Below are 25,263 nucleotides of genomic sequence, written 5' to 3'. Positions count from 1 at the left end.
AGTAAATAAATAAAACGGGTACCTGGATGGCTCAGTGGGTTAAGCCTCTACCTTTGGCTCAGGTCATGATCTCAGCATCCTGGGCTCTATGCTCAGGAGGTGGCATGCTTTCCCCTCTCTCTCTGCCTGCTTCCCTGTCTACTTGTGATTTCTCTGTCTATGCCAAATAAGTAAATAAATAAATAAATAAAAGTATTTTAAAAAATGTAAATAAATCAAATATCTATCTATTGATTAACATCTACAATGAGATATTGGTGTGTATGTAAACTAGCCAAGAACTAGGGAGGGGTGTGTATGTATGTGTGTGTGTGTGTGTGTGTGTGTGTGTATTTATATTTATATATGAAAACTAGCCAAGAACTAGGTACATATAAACTACCTATAGGCATATATAAACTTAATATATATAAACTTAAAAATGCAAACCAAACCAAACCAGACAAAAAACTAGCTAAGAAAATGCCTTTACATGTGACAGGGCAATATTGTGCAAAAAAATAAAACAAAACAAAAAAGATGATCAATAACTACTCCAACCCTCAATTATAGAAAATAGTCAATAAAAAATAATAAAATTAACTGTAATTTAAAAAAAAACAAATTTAACGTAAATTGACGTAGTGAAAATTTTATATGCAAAAATTCATCATCTAATAAATATTTGAAAACACTGGTTAATTCCAGTGTTATAATTATTTGAGTAAGAGATATATTAAGCATCATGATAACCTCTTATCCAAGCTCTAAATTTCTCTATATTTCTCTATAGTTTGCTGCTTAGAGGTGACACATTGGTTTTACCTTTTTTTTATCAAAGTTTACCAAACGGAAGAATGGAAGAACTGTGAAGACATTATTTATAATACACATAAAAGAACATGCCCTATTAGGTACAAAGTAGATGCTATTTCATTGCCAGGAATGGGTCATAGTAACTTTTACCATGACTTACTTTTGACTGGTTAATTTTCACATAATAGCTTTGATCTTCAGAATTTAATGGCTTGCTCTTCCCATTCAAAAATAGAAAAGAAATTACAAGTAAATTCTGGAGAAACTGACATAGTAACGTTCACTACCCCACGAAATGGTGACATTAAAGTACAGAATTGAACTTGAATTTTTTTTTTTTATGTGGAAAAATATCTTGTCTGGGGGGAAATTTTAACCCCAAAGCTGTGTACATAAGGAGTAATCATAAACTATTGAATTCAAAACTGGTAGAAAAAAACATATCTTGCATCATTGTCATCATAGTAAGAGTTGTGAAGCTATCATTAAGAAATAAAGCAGTACCTGGGTGGCTCAGTCAGTTAAGCATCTGCCTTCAGCTCAGATCATGATTCCAGAGTCCTAGGATCCAGCCTTGCGTCAGACTCCTCACTCAGTGGGAAGTTGGCTTCCCTCTCTTCCTCTTCCCCTTTCCCTGCTCTTGCTCTCTCAAATAAATAAATAAAATCTGAAAGGAAGAAAGAAAGAAAGAGAAAAAGAAAGAAAGCTTATTTTCCTTAATAGATTTTAATTGGTAGCAACTCAAAAAATGTACTCATAATTGATACAGAAATAACAACAAAAAAAAATAGTGAAAGAGGTTAATTAAAGAAAACGTATACAGAAAATGTAGAAAAGTGGGAAAGTCCTGAAATACATACTTTCATCAAGTTCCAAAGAATATAGCTAATTCAGAATTAGAATATAGCTTTTGAATATGGAATTAGAATACAGCTTTTGAAGTATGTAACAGAACATGGTAGCAACTCTTAAGGAATTTTCCTTTTCTTTTTTTACAGATTTTATTTATTTATTTGATAGACAGAGATCACAAGTAGACAGAGAGGCAGGCAGAGAGAGAGGAGGAAGCAGGCTCCCTGCTGAGCAGAGAGCCCGATGTGGGGCTCAATCCCAGGACACCGGGATCATGACCTGAGCGGAAGGCAGAGACTTTAACCCTCTGAGCCACCCAGGTGCCCCAACTCTTAAGGACTTTTATTTGAAAAAACTTAGGTACTAGTAACTCATCTAGTTGACATATAAAGATGCTGTCTTGTTTAGATTCCAAACCATTCTATTTTCTGTATCAATAACTGGTTATCAAATCAAATCACTCTATAGTGAATGATGTGGTGCATCTACAGATAGATACATTGTTTCATTCATCACTCTGAAGTACATCACATTTTTACAAAGGACAATATTATCTGATTACTTAATTATTTTTCTATCATTTTGATATGACTTTAACAAATCTAATTTTTTTCTAAAAATTATAGACACTGCCTTCTGTAAGACAGTAATTTAGTATTAAGGAATAACACTCAAATTGCCTTAGAAAATGAAGTTCATTATTTTTTTATTTCCTTCCAGAAAATTGCCTTTAAAAGAAGAAAATGGAAAAGAAGTCTTAAATCCAGAAACTATAGAAATTAAGGTTTCTAATGACATCATACAATCAAAAGAAGACGACAGCAAAGCATAACACCAAGATCACAAAGGCTTGAACAATGCTACACAGAGCATTTGGATTGCAGTGACCCTATGACCAAAACTATTCCATTGACCTTAATTTCTTGGGAAACTTCTAGCTTGGAATAGCTTGTACACATATACATATGATCAAATATCCCTGCCCATGGTCCATTACCTTTTGTTGTTGTTGTTATTGTTGTTGTTTATTTTGTTATGAATTTCAATATAGAGACCTGACTGGCACCAACTCTTGGGTAACAGTTTGATTCTGTGATTGAAATACTGCAATTTGTTATACAGTTAAAAGTGCTCTGTTTCTTTAGGACTATATATTTCATCCAACAACCTCTCCAACAAATTAGGGTTTAAGAATCAACAAAAGAAAACAAAAGCTTTGTGAGCTAAATGTATAAGAAAGCCCTGCATGTTTTTCATACTATCTTGGGAAAACAGATTATTAACATGGATTTCAGTTTAAGATAAAAACAGTTAATAAAGGGTACACTTTTTATCAGGAGAATTTCAGGGAACTTGGGCTTGAAGGAGCCATTATCTATAGCAGATATTAAAAATTGAGAGAAATTTTGGAAAATTCTTTTAAAGTTATAGTTACAGTGCTACTTCAATGTTAATTTTTGATAGACTGAAGTGCCAGATCAAAATTGTTACCCATTTGAATGAATACTAGTTGTGTGTAAAATTAGATTAGAAAGATTCCGTAAATCTCTCTCTTTATATATGCCATAATCACTCACAATGGATTACACAAGAAAATGTATTGCAAGTGAAAATAATATTGATTTCTGCCCTCAGCTTCAAATAAAGTAAATTGAAATGGTAACAATATCAATGTTGTCTTGATATATTTATAGATATGTGATTATCTTTTACTTTTTAAATAATTTTATCAAAAAAAAGTCCCTAGTGTTGAAATACTTCAAACCATATCCTCAGATATATTTTTGACCATTGTTTTAGATGATCTTTGTTTAAATATTCATTTTCCCAGTGTTACGGGTCAATCATTAACTGTAATCGGCTAATGGAAATTAAAATCCTTAGTGGTTAAACAAAGAAGAAAATAACATTTAAACATGCCATTGAAGTGTTAGTGATAAACACCTGAATCGCCACTATCTGATCTTCTTCTGGATGTTGTAGCTAGAAGTCATTTTAAGATTTTGATAAACAACTTTGGTTGAAGAAATTCCTTGGCTATTCAACACAAACTTTCTAATGTTACTTGTTAGGGCCTATACCACAATAAAATACTTATTAACTTCCAAGCTATGCAAGCTCCCAGAGGTAAAAGACTAAAACATGATTTTCCCTCATATGTATGGTAAAATAAATATATTTATGATTATAAATATACATACCGGTTGGGAGCAAGTTTTAGATTATTTGTTACCCTAGAGAGCCAAAGGTTTCTTTAGGCCCCATTACATTCATAATCTTTAGCGTTTTCAGGTGGTATTATAGCTCAAATATTGACTGGTTGGGGAATGCATACCAATAGAACATTGGAGGAGAGTTTTAACAGTGCAGAGCAACCTGCTTAATGTGTCTCTCTAAAGAGATAATTTGATGAATATGTTCAATGAAATATTAATGCTACTCATCAACACTTTTATTTACAAAGTGCTAGAAACTGTCAGGCAAGGAGAGACAACCAACTAATTTTATAAACCTTTAATCATTAGCAGGACAGAATGTGTTCGTCTGCATGTTCGTGCACTATATCTCCAACATTGTTGCCATAATTCACAGGATTATAGTGCAGGAATCTCTCCCTTGGTATTTTTTCTGGCGTATTCTGAAGAAAAAGAATTCCTGTCCCTACCTAGCAATTTGAGTAGAAATTATCCAACTGGTCTTTTGATAGATTTGATTGTTGCTATTTAAGTTATGTTTGTCTGATCACCTGTTTGCTTTATCTGACTGTTTTTTCCCCTTTTGTACCAATGTACTATAACTAGTCAAAGTACTTGAATTTGTTTGTGCAAAGTTCACAGGCTTAGTAAAATGTCCATAAAGCAATAGCCATGAATGCTATTCTTTCCTGGATAGGGCTGGCTTTAAACTAATAATGGTGAAAGAATTAGGAAAACTGAGAAACCAGTTTAGCATGTTTACTATTATTATATTTGTGCTATACTTCAAGAGCAGAGAAATCATAATAAAGAACAAATATTTTTGTGTTTCTTCAATTTGAAAGTTCTGTCTCATTTCTTTGGACTTTCCATGTAAAGCAATTTACTTAAATATTTCTTTTATATATATACTTATATATATATATATACACACACACACATATGCATATATATACTATTAAACTTCTTGCCACTAATGTGGAGTAATGATCTGAGGTTAACAGATAATTTGAAACTAATTTTAGTCAGACTGTTTCAAGTGCACTGCTTCAGTTGTCTGAGTGGTCCTTATCTCTTGTCCTTGAAATCTGTGCCATGCAGGAGCAAGGCAATACTGTGATTAAAATAATAATAATAAATAATAATAATAATAACATGTCAAGGGAATGCTCCAACTTACTATATCTGTAAAAGTTTCCAAATAAGAAATGCGTGTAGTAAATTGTAAAACATGAGTAGAACTGAGATAATCTGTTCTTATTTTTCATTCTTATTCTAGATTAAACATGCCATAAAACTGTAAAAATGTTATTTTTACTGTTTGAGGGTACTCTTAAATGTTAGTATAAAATGTCAAAAGAGTTGACTGAATATAAGTAGGGTTAAATTATCAGAACCCTATGCTAATTTAAACAAAGAAAAATATCGCTAAAAATATTGGTATTTCTTGATAGATTATGTGCAATTAGGCAATGACAATCTATATTCAATAATATATAAGAAAGAATAGTAATATCAGCATTTTGATAAATGTTCTGTTTCTAAAACTGGCACAAATTAATGTGTCTACATATTTTACAATGCTCTTCAAAAGAATTTAGAATTGTGACTTCTAAAAATTTATTTATTATTTTTGTGGATTGATTTATTGCCATTCTATTGATGCTAATGTCTAACATTAATGCAATGTTTCTCTAGTTTTCCCTTATTTTTAATATTAATACCTATAAAAACATTTTTCAAAGACTATTTGATCCAACAAAGTTTACATGAATCTTAGTCTTTGATTTGAACATTTATATAAATAGAAGGATTTTATTAATCAAATTATTTATTTGAGCACCAACAATTAATTGTAACTTTATAATCATACCTTTACATACCTTTATGTTTCTTATTTTAAATAATTAAGATGTATTTGTGCCTTTGGATTAGCATGACATTCTGCTTCATTAAAAGGAAAAAAACCTGCAAACTCTATTGATGTACTTTGATTATATCTGTGACACTTAAATGGTACTGTCTTATTTACATTTAGTGAATAAGCTGAATTTGAATTACTTTACCTTAAATGCAAAATCTAAATATAACAAATTATACCATGTAACTTATTTTCACTCACGACAAAAGAATTCTTTTGATGCACACATAAAATATATTTCATTTTGTCTATATTGTTGTTCTAGATAATAAATACTCTAGATATTGTTAAAATTGATTTCTACCATTTATGAGACAATGACAACAGATGATATTTTAAGATAGGATAAATTGTTTTAGTGTCACCTGGGTCTACATTATCTTGTTGTGCTTTTATTTGGGGATCATACATCATCCTTTATGATGGGAAGATAACCACTGATAAAAATACTTACAACTGAAGTAATAGAAAGAATAATCTCCATTTTTTAATTTTTAAATAATTAAATAATCTCCATTTCTTAATTTTGAAAAATATGAGAATAGCATATTACAATTGCTTATTAAAGTTACAGTTTGTTTTCATGAAGTGTGATGTTCAGGGCCAATTTTAGTTGCTCATAGAGTTCTTTCTCACAATCATATCCAGAGTGTTTACTCAACAGACTTTAGGAGTAGATAAAGCTATTTTTTTAAATGAATTGTTTGCATTATTTATATGTAGAGAGGAAAGATTTGAATCTTTGTATTAATCCTTTGAAGAGTTATTACATTGTCTCTTACACTGAAATTGCATATGGAAGTATTAGGGTATGCTAAACTTAACTATGGAAGGTCAAAGAAATTAAGTACTTCCATCCTAAAATGAAAATCTTTCAAGAAAGTATTCTACTCATGGGCTTAATCATGTTCTGAGATGAAAAAATCGTATGTGTAAATGGGAAACTTATAAAAGAGCCTAGATGTAGTACTTGCTGAACAAATACAATTTCCTTCCATGCTCTTACTCTCTTTTTTAAAAATTGCATTTACCCATGTAGATGCATCTGTTTAACATTATATGAGAATGCTAATAGATTATCTCCCCTCCCAAACTTTTATATTATATATAATACTTAATATTTATTTGATAACACATTTAATATTCTTAAAAATAGTTCATTATTCACTATAGAATTTTATCAATAACTTAAATACCTTAGCTGCCACTTTAATTTTTTCTATAATTTTTAGGATTTTGACCACAGTATATTCATAATTATTAATATAAAAATTGGTTATATAAATTTGATATTGCCTTTTTTTTTTTCTAAAAACAAAAACACATAACACATGAAAAGTTGCATCTGGTTTTAGCCTTCTTTAGGAAAAAATTAACAATGCAATGACTTGGAGCATTTCAAATCACAGCCAGGCGTATGAGAATAGAGGAACAAAAGAACTGAAAGAATCAAGAAAGGCAAACTGAACTCCTCCTACATTTGGGGTAGATAAGAAGGATTTTAGTGTGAAATGTGCTGGGCTAGGGACTAGGAACACTGCTTGGATAAAAACTAAGGCCAATTTTACTGATGCAAAGAGAAAGGCGAGTGAAATGCAGAGGAGATACTTAACATAGAACCTAATATTCAATTTTGCAGGTAGGATTTTTTTTCAAGAACAATATGCATTATATACAATAAATGGTACTGTTAAGAGCAAATATATTTGTTCCAATTCTTAAAGGAATGTTTATGGTTTAGCATTTTTGCCTCTAAACTGTTAGGAATATGTAAACTTCTTACAAATAAAGTTTTAAAAACTATTTTTTTTTCTTTTGGTGTATGAATTCTATGCTGTGTTCAGTATGCATTAAAACATACTTGTATTTTCTTTAAAGTGTATGTCCATTCAAATCCTATATTCTTAAGTTAGCTACCATAAAGTTTTCTTATTGTTTCAATATGGTATGTCCCTATGAAATGCTGTATATATATGTCTAAACTGTAAAAATTATACTGCAAATGTTGAAGTTTTGTATTTATGAGAGACATTGAAAGTATGGCTTACAGTATATCAAAATTGTCACTCTTCACCATTTGTATATTAATAGTAAAGATACTTTTACTTTAATAAAGTGTTGCATTTATGTTTATTTTGAATAACATCTCTGCAGTGAGTGAGCTTATGACTTACATATATTTCATTTTTTTCAGATATTATCATTTTTAAAGAATTTCCAAACCAATCTCTATATATTAAAAAAAAAAAAAGAAGAAGAAGAAGAAGAAGAAAAGAAGAATGCTTTCTGCAATTTTGCCTTACCCTGAGTTGCAATCTTTCGATAATAAGCAGTAGGTAAAAGAAGTGGTTCTCAAAATGTGGTCCCTACACCCAGCAGCATTAGCACCTGGGAATTCATTAGAAATAAATATGTTTCTGGACCTCATCACAGACCTCCTAAATCAGAAGAATCTGGGAGGAGGTAAAGGAGTTTGTGTTTTAACAAGCCTTTCTAATAATCCTAATGCACACAGAAATTTGAGATCCATTGGATTGGAGACACATTTTGGGTGGCAATCTAGAAGGTAAAAACTTCTAGTTCATGCTGAAATTTTATTTCTCATTATTATATAGATTATCTTCTTGCAGGACTTCATGAAATATAAAATAAGAGAATCTAATCATTCCTCACATGCTTTATAAGGTGTTTTCCCTTTTTTAACCAGTGTAAAGTTCAACTTATTCTTAAAATGAAGGAAAAAAAAGCAAATACCAAATTTTCACAAGGTAAAAATTTTCAAAATAAGTCTTACAAATATCACAAAGTACATACATATATAGAATAAAAATAACATTAAATAGGTGGTAAAGAATGAAAAAAAGGAATTTATATATTGCTCTTGTTCTGTCAATACCCTATATTTAATTAAAAGAACAGTTTTATTAAAATACAAAATATACCATGAGAAAGATGCATAAACAAAGTCTCTGATACATGATAAAAATGGATCCGGTAACTGTTAATATTTTAGAGAATTATATTTCTTTCTAACCTAGACCATCACCTACTATAATTTTCTTTATCTGTAATATAGGTAATGAATGTATGCATCCTAAGATACATGTTATACATGGGGTCAGCACTTTAAATTTCTTTTTAAATTTATTGAATTTTTCTGAATGAATTTTCAACACCCAAGTTAGAATGTTCTTAAATCATAAATAATGTTTTCTGTTTTATGTGAAGTATCTTATATATGTTCTTATCCTTGGCATAAATTTGTTTTCCAAAATAAAATGTATGCATTTGGATATTTTCATTTTCTTGGATAACAACTCATCTTCCACAGACAGAATATTTTTTGGGGGAAGGAGATGCGGGGGGAGGCAACTATATTATTGTACTCGAATAATATTAAATTTAGTCAAACTTTAATTTATTCTGCCATTTTATTAATCCAACAGGCTATAAAGACAGAGGTTTCTAGTATTAAGATATCTTAGTATTTGGCAGAAAAGAAAAAGATTAACTTGATGATTCGGTTCACATCAACATCTTTTCTTTAACCTTGAATTTCCACATTCACCTGCAGATCTCTTTATCTTCCTTTATCTGCCATAGCACAAGCATGGTCAATGTCTAAATCTGACCTGGCAAGACTGAGACATATAGGAGAAAGAATGATTGCCAAAATTAGTCCAATCACATCGAGGAATCAAGCAATTACATTCATTACAAACATTCTCAGAAGAATCATTTTTAAAGTGGAGGGTTGTAGAAGGAAGCTGTAAAGTTCCCCCTTATAGAAGTGGATGGAACATATACTAGAGATCTCTCGGTGGGGGTTGGGGAAGTTTTATCACCCAGTCTGACCATGTGAAGACCCCCTGACAATTCTGGTGGAAGCACCCACTGGAAAGCATAAACAGAATTTTCACTAATTCAAAAACAAAGAGATTCATATCTTTACTCACCAGAAGAAAAAATGAGGGAAGAAAATTTCACAAAGTTGCAGTAGGGATAGAACTGAAATCACTGAAGTAATATTAGGAAACAGATAAGAGCACAGGTATTAGAATTAGAATATACCTGGGCTCCCATTCCAATTCTAAACCTATTGCCAGTTCTGAACTTTAGCAATTTATGTAAAAACTTAAACCTTCATTTCATCATATAAAATGTGGTTAGTTCTAGAGCAGATAATATTCATCTCTGAGTTGATATAAGGATTTATAGAGATAATATTAATAAAACTATGCAGTGTCTACCACAGAAAATACCAGTAAATGGTGGCCATGATTATCTCTATATCTGCCATATTTTAACACTGATTCTAATAAGTTGTATTAGACAGCTACTTCACATTCTCTAGAGACTAATCATAAATAAACCAATTGTTTAATAATTCATTAACTTATTTAATAATAGGTTAAAGTGGAGTCATTGAAAAGTTGAAAGCATGGCTTTCCATTTCATCATCTTCTACTTCTGTTTCAGTTATCTTTTGCTGAATAAGTAGACAAGCCAAAACCTAATGGCTTAAGATATATATTAACATATAAAACATATATCAACGATATAGTATTTTTTTCATGACCATATCTGTTAACTTGACTCAACTTGGCAAATATTTTGCTCCATATGATGTAGTTGAGTTCACTCATGTGGATACTTATTTCTAAGAGGAAACCCTACAATGGAAGTCTTGATGTGTATGTACTTACCAAGACTCTGTTTGCATCATCACACTAGTAATATTTAGCTAGTGAATAAACACATAGTCAATGTGTGAGCATAATGGGGTGTAACAAGAGCATTGTATATTTGAGCAATACTCCATGTTATAAATATGGAAACATCCTCCTTCTGTCCCGTGGTGTTTCACATCTTTTCCACATGCAAAATTTACTTCTCTCCTTCCCGAGATTTTCAGTATTTCATCAGCTTAAGAGAATTGAGCTGAAATTTCAGATTTTATTCAACTAAATAAATTTGAGCTATCAATAAGACTCCTCATGTATCGTGTCTTGGGTGCACTTATTCAGTATAGAGGCACTGAGAAGACCATTTAACTGTCCCCTGAAAACCATACAGACAACTGTGAGACATGAGCAGAAAAATAACATAGATATTGCCATTTAAAATAAAGTGGGAGGAAATGGAGGAATTCAACAATTAATGTGTCTACAGAAATTTTGAAACCCAGAAAATCAAACACTACCAGTTCCCCTTGCCTCTAGCATAGTGCATTTTCCATGGTTTAGATCCAATTCTACTCTCCCTGGGAGTGGTTACCTAATCCATTGCTCTCAGTGGCTCTTAAGATAACTCAGAAATTCTTCCTTTTCTGTAGAAAATGATGTGTGGTTGTAGCTGAGTAAATTTCTTGTCTTGCTACCTGGCCAAATATATCTAGTACTTAGAAATCTATTTTCTGGGGCACCTGGGTGGCTCAGTGGGTTAAGCCGCTGACTTCGGCTCAGGTCATGATCTCAGGGTTCTGGGATCGAGTCCCGCATCGGGCTCTCTGCTTGGCGGGGAGCCTGCTTCCTCCTCTCTCTCTCTCTCTCTGACTGCCTCTATGCCTACTTGTGATCTCTCTCTGTCAAACAGATAAATAAAATCTAAAAAAAAAAAAAAAAAAAAAAGAAGAAATCTATCTTCTTCTAAACCAAGTCCCATTAAGTTCAAGCTGATACAACTTTAAAAACTGTGAGGTTTTTTTTTGTTTTTGTTTTTGTTTTTAAGATTTTATTTATTTATTTGACAGAGAGAGATCACAAGTAGGCAGAGAGGCAGGCAGAGAGAAGGGGGGGAAGCAGGCTCCCCACTGAGCAGAAAGCCTGATGTGGGGCTCGATCCCAGGACCCTGAGATCATGACCTGAGCCAAAGGCAGAGGCTGAACCTACTGAGTCACCCAGGCGCCCCTGTTAGTTTATTTTTTTTTTTAATGTATCAAATTATAATCATGTATGAGACAAAATCTATGCTCTCAAAATTTTTTAAGACAATGGTCTTTCTATGTTGGGCTACAAAATGAGGTGCTATAAAATAATGCTTTTAAGATTCTCAAAAGCCTATTGTCTAATTAAGAAGGTCTATAAGGCACTTCCTTAAATTTCTATGTGACCAAAACAAAGGACACCCCAGTGATTTTTGACGTCAAGATTATGTTTTACTGAGAATAGACTAATTTGATATTTATCCTTATGCCATTTATTGTTTTGAGAAGCTTATGACAGCTCTAAATGTGGGAATGAGAGAAAAGTCTTGGATAAAAAAAATTCCTCTAAAGTCTGCTTAAAATTTGAGTATCTATCTTGTAAGCACATCTTTCTCATGAAAGATCTTATCATAATTGAGAGGAAAATAAAGATAGATACCACTTTCAGTATCCTGCCTGACAATCTTCTTAGTGAGATTCATAAACTCATTAGTTTATTTTCTGTTTTGCAATTTATCAGAGGCAACAGTTTCCCTAATTGTTCTGTTAGTATAAACGTGGTTTTCTTTGTCTCCAGTGTCTTAGAATAACTCTTCTAGCAGCTTGCCCACATTCAGTCCTCTAGATCCTGTCCAATCACAAAGCTGTAATTTGTGTAAGTTGTGTGTTAGTAGTAACCCAGATGTAGTTACAGTTTGTCTTTTACTTATCTGAGTTGTATTCCTTTCCTTTTGCTGCACCAAGGAAGTTGGTGACCTTAAAAAGCAAACCCAGGACGCGGGGGTGGCACAGTTGTTTAAGTGTATGATTCTTGGTTTTGAATTGGGTCATGATCCAGGGTCCCGGGATCAAGCCCTGCATCAGGGACCACCCTCCCTCCCCACTGGGCTCTGTGCTCAGCATGGAGTTTGCTTAAGATTCTCTCTTCCTCTCCAATAAATAGGTAAATCTTAAAACAAAACAAAACAAAACAATCCACAAATTTATTACTCCATAGTTGTAAAGGTGCCAACAGGATTGTGTTAGTCTGGAGGCTTCTAGAATGTCAAGTTCTAGTCAGTTCAAGCTGCTATAACGAGTTACCAAAGTATCTGTGGCTTGAACAACAAGCATTTATTTCTTACAGTTCTGGAGGCTGAGAGTTTGAAATTAGGGTGGCAGCATGGGTGGGTTCTTGGTGAAGTTCCTCCTTCTGGTTATGCCACATGGCCTTTCCTTGGTGTATGCATTCACACAGTGAAAGAAGAAGAGGTGGACAGAGGGATAGAGGGAGAGGAGGAGGGGAAGAGGAAGAAAGTGGGGGGAGACCTCATTTATGATTCTCTTTTTATGAGGCATTAACTTCATCATGAAGGCCTCTCATGACCTCATCTAAACCTCTAACCCTAATTACTTCCTACAAGCTTCACCTCTAAGTACCACCACATTGGAGACTATAGTTTCCACATAAAAATGTGAGGGGGGATATAAATATTCAGTTAATAACATGAAGACTGCCCACATTCCATGACTCAAAGTATCCTTCCCTCTGCAAAGCCTGCAACGGTGTCACTCAAACCTCTGTTTCTATCAACATGCCTTCTCTGACTCATACTACCTGCCTTTCTATTTTTTGTTGAAAAGTCTGTGATCATATTGAGTCTACCTGGATAATCCAATATAATCCCCCCTTCTCATAGCTTCTAACTTAATCAAATCCGCAAAGCCTTTTTTCTTCCCCCTCCCAGGTAAGGCAATATATTTGCAGGTTTTAGGGATTGGGACCCAGGCATCCTTTGGGGGTTAATGCTCTGTCCATCAATCTACATTATAAGCCATTGCCAAATATAATGGTAAAGCAAGCACGTTTTATTAAACTATGATTTTTTGTGTGTTGACTTTGCTTAATTTGATGTTTTTGCCTTAGAGATGTGCTGAGGTCAGTTACACCATTGCATTCAGCTAGACCCTCAGAGGAAACTAGAATGTGGAAAACATTTTCTCATCCTCTAAGTCTTTCTCCACAGGGCTTCAAATCATACTGCAGTCCTGTACAAAGATTTTTAGAGTGTGGTGAATGGCTTTTAGAGAGCTTTTCAGGAGCACAAATTCCAGTGTGCAATTATTTATCAAGCCTCTGTTTGCATTACTCTTGTTAATATGACAACAACTTCCAAACTCTGTGCCCACCCAGTCACCATGAGAGAGGATTTCATCAAAAAGCATGATGGATTAGCAGCGGCAAGTAATATATATCCTACCAAGCAGTGAAATGGCTCAAAATATTTAAGTTGCAATAGATAGAAAGAGGTTTTACACTCAGAAAGAAAATCATAGAATGGAATGAAATAAATAATAGAGTTTATATAGGTACGAAACACCTCATTGTTAATTCCCATTACTTTTATAACTAAAATTCTGACCAGTAGAAAAATGAAATGCTTTTTCTTGCTTTTATGTATGTGGGAAGTGGCAGAAACAAAATTCAAATTCAGGTTAAGCAACACCTATTCTGATTTTTTTCCATTAAGCATAACATATCAAGGGACAACATGTATTAATGATGAATTTAAACTTAATCTCTGAATATAACTGGTTATGCTCTCCATATGTACATTAGATTTGGCAATAAAGCAGTATTAATAGAGTAAGCTATATAACTTTAAAATATACTTGCTGATGATGTACTTAAGTGTAAGAAATAAAATATTGACATAAAATATAAGGAACAACATTATAAAATATATGTTAAAGCCCGGCTATTCAAAATTCAGAGAAAAACGAATTCAAATAATCACCTACCTTATTTTTACTCTGGAGTGCTAAGGAATGGTTTTTAATCCAATTCTGCCCCCTAAGAATGTTTTTAAAAACTGTTACTTAAAACAATCAGTATATTTAAAAATCAGTAATATTTTAAAGGAGAGAACTGGCTCCTTTTTTTTAAATGGTCTTTGTTCCGTCTCTTCCTCTTGACAAGAAATTATTCATAGATCATAGACCTAAAAACACATATTCATAATAACCTATTTTTCTTGGAGATTTCAAATTAGTTATTTTATCATTTATCCAGATTTTAAAGTATTCTATACTTTACAAATTGAGCAATAATTGTGATTTTCAATTGTACATAACAGGTAAGTGAAAATCAAATAATGTTCGGAGAACACACTTTGTTATGGCTTGACTACTTTTAAATTTATTGAGACTTATTTTATGACACAGACTATCATCTATTTTGGCAAATATTCCATCTAAACTTGAAAAGAATGTGTTTGGTGCTGTGTTTTTGTGGAGGGCTCTATGAATATCAATTATGTCAATTTGGTTGATAATGCTATGTAAGGGTTCTATATTTTTACTGATTTTATGTCTCCTGGTTCTATCCATTATTCACAGAATGGTGTTAAAATCTGCAACTATAGTTGTGAATTTGTCTATTTCTCCTTGCAGTTCTCTCAGTTTTTGCTGCTTTTGTTTCAAAGCTCATTATTAGATATAGAAATATTTAGATATTTAAATATGTCTTCCTGATGAATTAGCCCCTTTATCATTGTGAAAAGATCTTACTTATCCCTCATAAAATTCTTTGCTCTGAAATCTACTTTGTTTGATATTAAGACAGACACAATGTTAGCTAACAATAAAAGGAATGAATTATGAATAAAACTGCAATAAACATGGTAAACTGTAATGAAACCATGTTTTCATTACCTTGGGATATATACCCCAAAGTGGAAATGTTGGATTACAAACTGTTTTCAAAGTGGCTGTATTAGTTTACCCTCTTACCAACAGTGCACAAGGGCTCCCTTTTCTCTACATCCTTGTCAACATCTGTTATATCATGTGTTCTTGAGGATAGTGATTCTAATATGTATGAGAGATATCTCATTGTAATTTTGATTTGTATTTACCTGATAATTAGTGATGTTGAGCATCTATTCATGTACCTCTTGGCCATTTGTGTATCTTTTTCAGAGAAATATTATTCAGTTCCTCTACCCATTTTTTAATCAGATTGTTCGGTTTCTATTTGAGTTGTATGGTCCAAATATGGAAACAACTTAAGTACCCTTCAATGGACGAATGAGCAAAGAAGAAGGATATATAGTATATATATATAATGTCTACACACAATAGAATATTATAGCATAAGCATAGAATAGCACAGGGAAGAAGAACATTCTGTTATGTGTGACAACATATGGACCTTGAGGGTGCTATGTTAAGTGAGATAAGTAGAGAAAGACAAATACTGTATGTTTTAAAATATATGTAGAAGCTCAAAATTTGATCTTCTAGAAGCAGAGAGTACAATGGTGGTTACCAAGGGGTAAGGACTAAGTGAGGAAATTAAGACTATGTTGGTAAAAGGGTACAAATTTTCAGTTAGAAGATGAATGAAGTTCTGGAGATCTAATGTACAACACCATGGTTATAGTCAACAATACCATATTATATACTTCAAAGTTGTTAAATGACTAGATACCACAATATCTAGTTAAGGTACTGTATACCGCAAACCTACACAATGTTATATATCCATTATATCTGAATTTTAAAAAGAAGTGAATTATTGCAACAAACAATGTAGATGATTCTCAAAATTATGTCTTGAGTGAAAAAATCCAGAAATAAGATAACAGGTTTTGTGATTCCATTTATTAAAAAACAAGAACAACAACAACAACAAAAAAAAACAACCCAGAAATGAAAACAAAAACAAACAATACAAATTTTAGGAAATATAACCTAATCCATAGTGAATTAAATATCAGTGGTTTTCTGGGTGTGAGGAAACTGCAGTGCAGCAGAAGGATAGATTACAAAGTGGTACCAGACAAATTTGGGGGGATAATACATATATTTATTATCTTAATTATTTTGATGTTTTCAGTTATGTACATTTGACAAAAATGGCCACATTATGTAAATACATACGTAAATTCTCTTGTTTACTAATCATGCCTCAAGGACGTTGTCAAAATGAAACATATATTTCTATGGCTCAGATGAAAATATAACAAGGTTTGTGCTCTGTAAGAGTTGATGAGGTCAAGTTGTAACTTCTTCAAAAAAGAACATGCATTTTCACTGAAGATATCAAAACATTATTAATCAAGTGCTCTTCAATTTCTAGATGGGAAAATCTAACTACTCAGAATAATTAATGAAATACACTATAAATCATTATCATAATTTAAACTCACTTTCTTTGATATCCCATCTGAAAAAGCCTTATTTTATCCTGACATTTAAGAAAACTAAATGTCAAAAAAAAAAAAAAGAGAGAGAGAGAAAGAGAAAGAAAGAAAGAAAAGAAAACTCAATTTCTTTCTAAATGAAGTGGGATATTTATTTTGCAGTTTAGAGACATTTTAATGTACCTATAATAGAAAATTAAGTTTAATTAAATTGAATAGGAGTTGTAGCTTGAAAGTTATATTTAAAAGTCATATTTGTGAAAAGAGTATCATTGCTTAAAACTTAGGGTAAAAAAAAAAAAAGAAGTAAAATAAATTACCTTTGTCAGTTTATTAAGAATGAATGAGTGAATGAATGAATGAAAGGTCATAGACCTAAATGTGAAATGAACAACTATAAAACTCCTAGAAGATGACATAAAAAAATTTAGATGACCTTGGGTATGGCAAGACTGTTTGCATATGACACAAAAGACAGGATCCAGGAAAGAAATAATTTGTAAGCTGTACTTAATTAAAGTTAAGTACTTGTGTTTTGTGAAAGACAATGTCAAAAGAATAAGGAGAGAAGCTACAGGGGCACCTGGGTGAAAGAGGGAGAGATGAATAGTCAGAGCACAGAGAATTTTAAGGGCATGGAAAATACTCCATATGGTACTATAATAATGAACACAGGTTTTTATATATTTTTCCAATTCTGTAGAACATACAATATCAAAAGTGAGCTCTAAGCTGAAATATGGACTTTGGTTGATTATGATGTGTCCCTGTAGATTCAATTTTGGTTAACAAAAGTACCACTCTGGCAATTGCTGTTGATAACAGGGGAGGCTCTGCATGTGTGGGAGCAGGAAATACATGGGGACTCTCTGTATCTTCTTCTCAATTTTCTTGTGAGCTGAGAACTTCTCTTTAGTAATAAAACCATACATTAGGACACAAAACAAGTACTTTTTCCAACCACAAGTATATGAAACTGGAAATCAACCACAAGAAAAAATCTGGAAAGAACACAAATGCTTGGATGTTAAATAGGATGCTACCAAACAATGAATAGGTGAACAAAGAATTCAAAAAGGAAATTAAAAAAATACACGAAGACAACAAAAATGAAACCACAGTAGTCTAAAATCTTTGGGATGCAGCAAGTGTTTCTAAGGAGCAAGTCCATAGCAATACAGATATACTTTATGAAACAAAAAAGTCTCAAATAAACAACCTAACCTTACATCTAAAGAGCTAGAAAAAGAACCAACAAAATCCAAAGCTGTGGAAGGAAGGAAATAATACATATTAATGTATAAATAAACAAAATAGAGACTAAAAAAACAAAACAAAAAAAAAAAAAACCAAAAACCAAACCAAACCAAAACAAAACAATGAAGAGAATAGACCAGAGGAACCAGGAGCTGGTTCTTTGTAAAGATTAACAAAATTAATAATCCATTAGCCAGATCCCTCCAGAAAGAAAAAGGGCTCAGAAATCAAAATCAGATATGAAAGAAGAGAAATAACAACTGACATATGCCAACAAATGAGACAACCTAAAATAAATGGATAAATTCTTAGAAACATATAACCTCCCAAAACTGAACCAGGAAAAAATACAAAATTTGAACTGACCTATTACCAGCAACAAAATTGAATCAGTAATCAAAAACTCCTAACAAACAAAAGTCCAGATATATGGCTTCAAAACTGAATTCAGCTAACGTTTAAAGAAGAGTTAACATCTATTCTTCTTAAACTATTCCAAAAAATAGAAGAGAATGGAAAGTTTCCCATTCTACAAGGCCCACATTACTCTGATATCAAAACCAAATAAAGATACTACCAAAAAAGGAGAACTACAGGCAAGTATCTCTGATGAGCATAGACACAAAAAATCATCAAACAAATATTAGCAATATATTAAAAAATATATTAAAAAAGCATTCACCATGATAAAATGGAATTTATTTCTGGGGTACAAATATGGTTCAATATTCACAAATCAAAGTGATACATAATATCAACAAGAGGATAAAAACTATAAGATCATTTCAGTAGGTGCAAAACATATATTAGACAAAGTACAACAGCCATTCATGATAAAAACCCTAAACAGGGTAGATTTAGAAGGAACATACTTCAACATAATAAAGTCCATATATAAAAAAAAAAAATTCATGGCTGGGACTCCTGGTTGTGTCAGATGGAAAGCATCTGCCTTTGCCTCAGGTCATGATCTCAGGGTCTTAGGATAGAGTGTTGGACTCCCTGCTCAGCAGGAAGTCTGCTTCCCCTTTTCTCTCTGTAGCTCCCCCTGCTTGTGTGCTCTCTTTTCTTTCTCTCTCTCTCTCTCTTTCTAATAAATAAATAAAATCTTTTAAAAAAAATCATGGTTAACATCATACTCATTGATGAAAAACTGAAAGTGTTTCTCCTAAGATCAGGAATAAGACAGGTATGTCCTCTCTCATTACTTTTATTCACCTTAGTATTGAAAGGGCTAGCCACAGCAATCAGACAAGAAAAATGGATAAAAGTCATTCAAATAGGTAAGGAGGAATTACAACTATCACTATCTGCAAATGACATGATACTACATGTAGAATACCTTAAGGACTTCACCAAAATAAATACTAGAATTGATCAATAAATTCAACCAAGTTGTAGGATACCTAATATTTTAAAATACTTTGGAATAAACTGAACTAAAGCGTTGAAAAACTTGCACTCTGAAAACCATAAAACACTGATGAAAGAAACTGAAGATGACATAAACAAATGGGAAGATATACCATTCTCAATGATTGGAGGAACAAATATTGTTAAAATGTCCATACCACCCAAAGAAAACTACAGATTTAATTCAATCCTTATCAAAATACCAACAACATTTTTCACAAAACTAGAACAAATAATCTTTAAATGTATATGGAACCACAAAAGACTCCAAATTGTCAAAGCAGTCTTGGAAAAGAACAAAACTAGAGGTATCATAATCCCAGTTATTAAGCTATACTACAAAGCTACAGTAATCATAATAGTATGTTACGGACTCAATTGAGCAGAACAGAGAACCCAAAAATAAACCCACAATGAGATGACCAATTAATATTCAGCAAAGGAAGCAAAAATATTCAATGGGAAAAAGACATCTTTCAACAGTTGGAATTGGGAAAAGTGGACAGTTACATGCAAAATAATGAAACTGGACCACATCCTTATACCATATATACAGAAAAATAAACCCAAAATGGATTAAAGACCTAAATGTGAAACTTGAAACCATAACAATTTTAGAAGAGAGCACAGGGTAGTAATTCTTTGACAGTTGTGTAGCAACATTTTTCTATATATGCCTCCTAAGGCAAGGAAAACAAAAGCAAAAAGAGACTATAGGGACTACCTCAAAATAAAAACCTTCTTCACAGCAAAACAAAAGACAACCTACAGACTGAGAGAAGATATTTATAAATGATATATTCAATAATGGGTTAGTATCCAAAATATGTAAAGAACTTAACCACTCAACACCAAAAAACCCACAAATATTCCAGTTAAAAAATGGATAGAAGACATGAACAGACATTTCTCCAAAGAAGACATACAGATGACCAACACACACATGAAAAGAAGCTCAACATTACTGACAGAGAAATGAAAATCAAAAACACAATGAGATATTACCTCACACCTGTCTAAAATCAAAAGCACAAGAAACAACAAGCATTGGCAAGGATGTAGAGAAAAAGAACTGTTGTGCACTGTTGGTGGGAATGCTAACTGGTGCAGCCACTGTGGAAAGCTCTATATACAGAGTTACTGCAAAAAATTAAAAAAAGAAGTACCATATGATTGAGTAATTCCACTACTGTGTCTTTACTCAAAGAATATGAAAACACTAATTCAAAAACATATATGCACCTCCATGTTTATTGCAGCCTTATTATAATAGCCAAAAATATGGAAATAACCAAAGTGTCCTTTGACAGATGAATGAATAAAGAAGATGTGCTATATATACATAATGGTACATTATTCAGTTATAAAAAAAGAATGAAATGTTTCCATTTGCAACAACTTAGATGGATCTAGAGAATATAATGCTAAATAAAATAAGTCATAGAAAAACAAATACCCTACAATTTCAATCCTATATGGCATTTAAGAAAGGAAACAAATGATCAAAGGAAAAAAAAGACAAACAGGGATGCTTGGGTGGCTTAGTTGTTTAAGTGTCTGCCTTTGGCTTGGATCATGTTGGCAGGGACCTGGGATCTAGTACCCCATCAGGCTCCTTGTTCAACAGGAAGCCTGCTTCTCTCTCTGCCTGCCCCTCCCCCTGCTTGTACTCACCATTTCTCTCTCTCTCTCTGACAAATAAATAAATAAAATCTTTAGAAAAGACTGGGTGGCTCAGTCCTTAATTGTCTGCCTTCAGCTCAGGTCATGATCCCAGGGTCCCAGGATTGAGCCCCACATTGGGCTCTCTGCTGTGAGAAGCCTGCTTTTCCCTCTCCCACAATCCCAGCTTGTGTTCCCTCTCTCGCAGTCTCTGTCTCTGTCAAATAAATAAATCAATCTTTAGGGGAAAAAAAAAAGAGAGAGGAGACAAACAAAAGATCAGACTCTTAAATATAGAGGACAAACTGGTGGATACCCTATGGGAGGTGGGTGGGCAGATGTGTGAAACAGGTGAAGGAGATTAAGAGTATATTTGTCATGATGAGCATTGAGTAATGTATAGAATTGTTGAATCGCTATATTGTACACTGACACTAATCTAAAACTACATTAATTATGCTGGAATTAAAAAATATATACATATATATAAAATAAAACAAAGAATGGAACAAGAAAAATGACAAAAATCAAAAGCATATATTACAAAAAGAAGTTCAAATAATTTAAACATTAGCCTAATGAAGAAGTAACATTTTATTTTGTCTTAATACCACAGGTAATACAGTTGTATTGAATACTAAATGCTCTTGGAAAATCTGCAAGTTATTCTCAGAATACTGGCTTATCAAATACTGACCTAGAATGTTGTAATCTTCATTTGCTTTGTCTACCTACTTAAGTTCTAACCTTAAATCAAGTCTACCCATATTCTATATTTCTCTGCTAGTTCTTCTTATTTTTTCTTAATATTTAAATTATTTTTATTTAAAAAACATGTATTTATTTCTATAATATTGCATATCATTTAAAATTATTTGACCTAAATAAACTAGTTTATTTAAAATAAACTATTTTGAACATAACACTGTATGTTAATTATTCCTGAATTAAAATAAATGAATAAATAAATAAATTTATGTTCTCTATCTTTAAACAAATAAATAAACCTTTTTGGGTATATTGTAGAAGGAGACTAGCTCAGGAGTAAATTTCCATCTGTAGCAAACTTAAAAAAATTAAATATAAACCTTAAAATTAAATTATGTCTCATATATAAACAATTTTAGGTCATCATATTGAAAAAAAATCTGCAAAAATAGTAAACCTTATCACTTCAAATCTTCTAAAATGGAAAAGACTGACCACATTGAATGTTAGTGAGTTGTAGAAATAATAGAACTTTTATACATTGCTGCTTAGAGTTTACACATACAACTTCTAAAGTCAACTTTTAAAAAAGTCATTTCTGAAGGTAATGATTTACGGTATGTTTCAGCAATTGGACTCTGAGGAGAAAATGCTCCCAATAGAAATGAAAACATGAACAAAAAAGATTTGTATAAGCTTTCAGAGCAGCTTTATTGGTAACTGCCAAAAGCTAAAAATAACTCAAATGCCAATCAACAGGAAATGGATAAAATAATTATGTACATTGAAATAATGGAATATTACTGAGCAATACAGAGGAATGAACTGCTGAGACACACAGCAATAGGGATAAACCTCATAATCATTATGTTGAGCAAAAGGAGACATAAGCAAGTATGTGGGATAGGACTTAATTTATAAAAAAGTCCAAGAACAGACAAAACTAATATATGGTGATAGAAATAAAAACAGAGGTTGCTTACTGGATTGTTTGAAAGGAAGCATAAGGAAGCTTCCTAAGATGATGCAAATGTTTTATTTGTTTTATTAATATTACCTTCAATGTTTTATTAATATTTATTAATATTAATATTAATTTTATTAATATTTATTAATATTACATATAAAACTTGATTTTTATACTTAATTTTACCGTATGCATTCCTTGCTCTGCATATAATTTTTACCTCAGTAAAAGTAAAGAAATAGGATTTTGAATATGAAAAAAGAGGAAAAGAACTCTATCCAAGAAAAATTTTGTCAAAAGCAGAATTTAACAGATTCTTATCAAATGTTTAATTATTACTGAACATAAATAAAAACGACAACACAAAGCAGTAACTGAAAAAATGCAAGCGGTTGCTGTCCAGGGCTATTACATCTGATTCTGATTCCCTATGATTGTCTAAGTGATTTTATTTTTAAGGTTTACCTTAGTACTACAGATTACTTTGACTCCTAATATTCAAGGCTGAGACAGAAGAGTTGTTTGGGAAATGATTACAACACAGGTTAAATCTCCAAAATTTATAAATGTCCATTCATAAAATAAATGATAACTTACCTTCCTGATCACCTCAGTCCTTTTTTCTTATGTTTATTACATCTCTTCCTCCAGTTCCAAGTGTCCCTATGTGAAAGCAACACAGATAATTCTTCAACGAAAGGTTGCTGAAGATTGTAAATAAGCACTCAGATCATGGGTTCTCAACTTGGCTGCGTGTTAGAATCACCTGGAAAATTTTGAAGTGGTAATGGCTGAGTCTCACTTGAAACACCCCCAGAAATTCTTTTTTTTTTTTTTTAAGATTTTATTTATTTATCTGACAGAGATCACAAGTAGGCAGAGAGGCAGGCAGAGAGAGAAGGAGGAAGCAGGCTCCCCGCTGAGCAGAGAGCCCTATGCAGGGCTCGATCCCAGGATGCTGGGATCATGACCTGAGCCGAAGGCAGAGGCCCAACCCACTGAGCCACCCAGGCACCCCAGAAATTCTAACTTAAGTAGTGCGAGATATGGCCTCATTCAGTTAAAAGCTCTTTAAGTAATGCTGATAATCAGCAACATTGGGAAACCACTGACTGAGAACTATAGTGTGTATTAAGGACAGAAACAGAGGTCCCAATACCTTACCCCTGAAAAAGGCATGTTTTCAGCAGTAAATTCTTTGGGGTCCTTGGGTTTTAAAAAATTAATGTCAAAATATGTGTGGAAAAAGCAATGGAAAAAATGGAGACATGTCGCCTATCACAGGTAAAACCTTATTAACCAAAGCCCTAGCAAACCAAACTTCAGCCACTTTCTTGAGAAAGGTTGGTCCTGAATTTATTCAGCAGTACCTGGATGATGGCCCCAAACGAGCTGGGGGATTATTTCGAATTGCTGAAGAACATGCACCATCCATCATTGTCTATTGATGAAACTGATACCATTGGAACAAAAGATATGTCTCAAATTTTGGTGGTGGGAAATTCAACCAACAATATTGGACCTGTTGAACCAGTTGGACAGAGTTGATTCAAGGAGTGACATAAAAGTTATCATGGCCTCAAAGCGAATAGAAACTTTAGATCTAGCACTCATTAAATCAGGCTGTATTTAAAGGAAGATCGATTTTCCCATTCCTGATGAAAAGACTAAGCAACATATTTTTCAGATCCACACAAGCAGGGCGGTGCTGGCTGATGGTGTAACCCTGGATGACTTGACCACGGCTACAGATGACCTCTCTTGGTGCCGGCATCAAGGCAATCTGTACAGAAGCCGGACTGGTGGCTTGAGAGAATATAGAATGAAATTAACAAAGACAAAAAAATCTAAATAAGGTATTCATTATAAACAACAGCAACAAACCCAAGAAGGCACCCCTGTGGGGCTCCATCTCCAGCAGACCACAGTTTCCTTCAAGGAAATGATTGGGAGTGTCCTGACTCCTCTGAAGGATAAGGTTGGGGAAGTTGCCCAAAGGAACCCATGTTCCAGTAGCTCTTTCTTAGCAGAAACTGCTGTGTATCTTTTTGAGGTGATACGTATAATACCTGCCAAGATGCCTCCATCTGCTGCTCACACGCAGTGCTTTCTCCCCAATAAAGAATGCTCCTTCTCAAAAAAATTAATTAATTAATTGATTGATTAAATTTTTAGAAAAGGAGAGGGGAATGTCAAAATTAGGGGAAAAAATGTGATCAGGCTGCATTGAAAGTATGCTATATTTATAGTACTTATGGATGTATCTCTCCATATAATTTCCTAGTGGTTTCTGGATATTACAAAATACATACTTGATTTATAGAAATCTACTAATAACATTTTCCTGTCTGGCACAAAGTGGGGAAACCTCATCTCCACT

At 32.8% G+C, this 25,263-nt stretch overlaps 1 protein-coding gene and 1 pseudogene across 1 annotated transcript in view; both read left to right on the top strand.

Annotated features, from left to right (window-relative positions):
- The window catches only part of NCAM2 (neural cell adhesion molecule 2), a 513,860-nt gene extending 505,986 nt beyond the window's left edge, over positions 1-7,874 (top strand). The window contains exon 18 of the mRNA XM_004770518.2: positions 2,368-7,874. Within this exon, the coding sequence (XP_004770575.1) occupies positions 2,368-2,479 (112 nt within the window). The 3' untranslated portion in view covers positions 2,480-7,874. The remainder of the gene's footprint in view (positions 1-2,367) is intronic.
- A 16,277-nt stretch (positions 7,875-24,151) lies between these two features.
- On the top strand, positions 24,152-25,038 carry LOC106003576 (annotated as a pseudogene).
- The last annotated feature ends 225 nt before the right edge of the window (positions 25,039-25,263 follow it).

This window comes from Mustela putorius, unplaced genomic scaffold (assembly GCF_011764305.1).
Source record: "Mustela putorius furo isolate JIRA1106 unplaced genomic scaffold, ASM1176430v1.1 tig00003834_pilon_pilon_pilon, whole genome shotgun sequence".
Lineage (NCBI taxonomy): Eukaryota > Metazoa > Chordata > Mammalia > Carnivora > Mustelidae > Mustela > Mustela putorius.
This window is presented reverse-complemented; position numbering and strand designations above follow the sequence as displayed.